The sequence below is a fragment of the Anoplophora glabripennis genome, unplaced genomic scaffold, assembly GCF_000390285.2.
Source record: "Anoplophora glabripennis isolate ALB-LARVAE unplaced genomic scaffold, Agla_2.0 scaffold884, whole genome shotgun sequence".
In the NCBI taxonomy this organism is placed as follows: domain Eukaryota; kingdom Metazoa; phylum Arthropoda; class Insecta; order Coleoptera; family Cerambycidae; genus Anoplophora; species Anoplophora glabripennis.
Window position 1 is genome coordinate 110077 of NW_019417025.1, and position 3769 is coordinate 113845.

General features: G+C 39.8%; 1 protein-coding gene across 1 annotated transcript; it reads left to right on the forward strand.

Moving 5' to 3' along the window:
* The first annotated feature begins 1787 nt into the window (after positions 1-1787).
* Positions 1788-3035, forward strand: LOC108910621 (brachyurin). Its single transcript, XM_018715301.1, has 4 exons — positions 1788-1904; positions 2009-2229; positions 2329-2720; positions 2791-3035. Exons 1-4 carry the CDS (start codon positions 1821-1823, stop codon positions 2955-2957), a joined length of 864 nt encoding a protein of 287 aa, XP_018570817.1. The 5' UTR covers positions 1788-1820; the 3' UTR covers positions 2958-3035.
* Positions 3036-3769: the final 734 nt, after the last annotated feature.

The window sequence follows — 3769 nt, forward strand, 5'->3', positions numbered from 1 at the left end:
TTGAGGTATGTTTCATAGAATTTCAAAATCAATTTCCCGGCGTTGTTGAGTACAAAATTTTTCAAAGTGCAGTTCAGCGTTGTGTTAATGTTTTTCGTGAAACAGTGTAACAAGAAAAGAAGGAAGAGGCGGACCTAAAAAGCGGACTGAAGAATTAAAAGAAAATGTCCAACAAATAATGGAAAATGCGCCAAGAACTTCTGTACGTGTTTTATCACAAATGGTGGGAGTATCAGTCGGTACCTGCCACACAGTGTTAAAAAAAGATTTGCGTTTGTTCTCCTATCGTTTAACTTGACAGCAAGAACTTCATGAAGGTGATTTTCCGCGACGGGCTGTATTTTGTGAATGGTTTTTAAACAACTACGGTGAACTTCATAATATCGCCTTTTTTTCTGATGAAGCCTGGTTTCATTTAAGTGGTTACGTAAACTCACAGAATATGAGAATGTGGTCTTCTGAAAAACCAGGTAACTTTTTTGTCGAGGGCCCTCTACACGCTCAAAAAATTGGAGTTTGGTGTGCTCTCAATCGAAGGAGGATTTATGGACCTATTTTTTTTAATGGTACTCTTACTGCGCAAAGGTATAGAGAAGAAATTATCGCTCCTTTTGTTAACCAGCTGGAAGAAATCGAAATTACAAACTTTTACTTTCAACAAGATGGCGCAAGGGCACATACGGCAGGCGAGACGATGAATATGTTGAGGGAAGTTTTCCAAAATCGACTAATAAGTCTCAATGCTGAACATGAATTTCCACCGAGGTCATGTGATATTACGCCGTGTGATTTCTTTTTGTGGCCTTACCTTAAAAACACTATTTTTGAAATGCCTATTCCTGTTTTAAACCATCTGCAGGCTCGACTTATAGACGAGATTCGTGAAATTAACAATACCCCGAGCATCTTAGAAAATGTCTTTAATTCTTTGAGGAACAGGTGTGAAAAGTGCTTGGAACAAGGAGGGGGACACTTTCCGCAGCTCCTTTAATTGTTTGTTATTGTTATCACGATTATTCATTAAAATAAAGTTATATAGTCATTAACGTTATTGAAACTGACAGCTGCTATACAGCTCGTTGAGAAATGAGGTTAAGTTGGTCGCTATAAGCTACTCCCTACGTCCAATGTGTCGGAGCCAACTTCGACCACGTTTTTATTTGAACGCTCGTTATATAGCTGAGCAAGAATCGACGAGTAAATCAGAGTGATTTCTTGCCGGGATGGGGTAAAGTAAGGTATGGTTATATGAACTATTCGAGTAGGATCGTGTGTTACAGATTAAAAAATATATAATGTACTCCCCCACTGTGTATAGGACGATGAACATATCTAAATGCTCCCTCATAATAATTAATGAAAAAGGAATCCACGTTGTGACGTCATACCGTCCGTTATCAGTTAGCCCACATACTTGGCTCTGTCCCAAATACATCATGTACAGAATATACAAAAACAAATATATTTAAACTAATTAAACTTATAAAAAAAACCTAAAATTTCGATAACGAAAGAAGAAAATATTTTTCGAAACGCAATAACTATAATAATAATCATAGACCCTGGAAAATATTTTTTAAGTTGTGTTGTTTCTATTACTTTTAAATTTGTCCCATGTGGATTTTTCTGTAAGTTGTTTTGTCAAAAACAGCGGAGATGAGGATTTATTTTAAATCCAGGAGAGTCGCAGCATTATTTGGATAACAAATTGAAGATAACACATTTTTACCGGAACCCGTGTTAGATAAAATTCGATTGACAGGTATAAAAGTCGGGCCCACCTAGAGAGCCTGCACCTGTGACCAGAGGCATCTCCGAAGATGAAGTTCGCCGTGTGTTTCTTGGCAATCATCTCCTGCATCGCGGCCATGCCCGCAGACGTTTCTTTTGAGACTTTTGAGGAGGTAAGAAATACGTATTTTTTAATTCGTTGTTAATTTATTTTATAACATTTTTTTATAATTTAAAATATGCATGGGAAAAATACAGCAGACTATTAATATTTCAGCTTGACTTGTCCAAAATCGTCCCGAATAATATTTACCTGGAACCAGAAACACCCCCCATAGATCCATCCACTGTTCCTGAAGGCAGGGTCATTGGCGGTTCTGAAGTATCCCGCAATTCTGTGCCATATCAAGCGGCTGTCATCATCAACGGAGCTAGTTTATGCGGAGGTTCCCTGATCTCCACCACTCGTGTCTTGACTGCCGCCCATTGTACCGTCAGGTAATAGTCTTGCCGAGGTAGAAATCATCTCCAAAGCGAGTACAAATGTCAATCTAGACTCAGTTTTCGGTAGACTTTAGCTTTCGTATCATTTTCCAGTGCCTCTTTCATCCAAGTCAGACTTGGAGCTCACGCTTTCAACTCCAACGAAGCTACCCAGGTGCGCATCACCAGCAGCAGCGTCGTCAACCATGCCGCTTACAATGTGGGTAGCTTCGCTGCCAACGACGTCGCCGTTATTTTCCTGCCTTCCGCTGTATCCCTCAACAACAACATCCAACTCATTTCTCTAGCTCCTGCCAGTTCCGGTACTTTCGCAGGATCAACCGGTTTCCTGACAGGATGGGGAAGGACCTCCGACGCTTCCAACGCAGTGTCCGCCGTCCTGCGCGGTGTGAACCTCAGCATCATCACCAACGCAGTCTGTGCTCAATCTTATGGCAATAACGTGGTGGCTTCGAGCATCTGTACCGCTGGACGCTCTGGATCCAGTGAGTTATTCCAACTGAAAGGAACATGATATTGGGAAGAGCGTGCTAAATCCTATTTTTTTTTTTTCAGATACCGTCGGTTCTTGCAACGGCGACTCTGGTGGCCCATTGGTGGTTAATGGAGTCCAAGTGGGCATCGTGTCGTTCGGTGCTGAGGACTGTGCTGTGGGACACCCATCTGTCTTTGCCAGGATCAGCTCCTTCAGAAACTGGATCCAACAGAACGGCGGCGTTTAAATACTAAGAAACGCTTTTTTGTCTAATGATTGTCCTCGAGGAAATATATATTAAATAAAGAACATTCTAAAAACCCAACCTTTGTTTTTAATTAAAAAAATATGTTCCTACTTAAGCAAAAGCCCTATTTTTCTACTATCATAATTGAATTGATTTGTTATTAGAGATTTGTTATAACGAGCGTTCAAATAAAAACGTGGTCGAAGTTGGCTCTGACACATTGGACGTATAGGGAGTAGCTTATAGCGACCAACTTAACCTCATTTCTCAACGAGCTGTATAACAAATTCCGCCAACGCCAAACCAATTAAGCTTTCGGGCAGAAATTTTTACCACTTATTAAGGGTGTCAAAAGCCTAAAAAATCCTGAATTGCAAGTGTCTGCGATGAAAATTGCATTCATTATTAGCAATTGAAAAAAACGGCAATTTTCGACCATTTTTGAGCTCTTGTGCATAAACAAATTATCGGAATTTAATCGGACTTTTCTGATTTTATAGGCTTTTTTTCGCTATGAATAATAGTTTTTTTACGTGAGCCAAAAAACTACTTTTCTATAACTTTGACCACTGTTAAAACAAAGTTTCCCAACTAGCCTCGAGTTGATTTTTTGATACTTTATTTATAACAGGTTTCCGAACAATATTCCGCAGAGAAACTTCTAATAGTAACGAGCGTTCAAATAAAAACGTGGTCGAAGTTGGCTCTGACACATTGGACGTAGGGAGTAGCTTATAGCGACCAACTTAACCTCATTTCTCAACGAGCTGTATAGCAGCTGTCAGTTTCAATAACGTTAATGACTATATAAC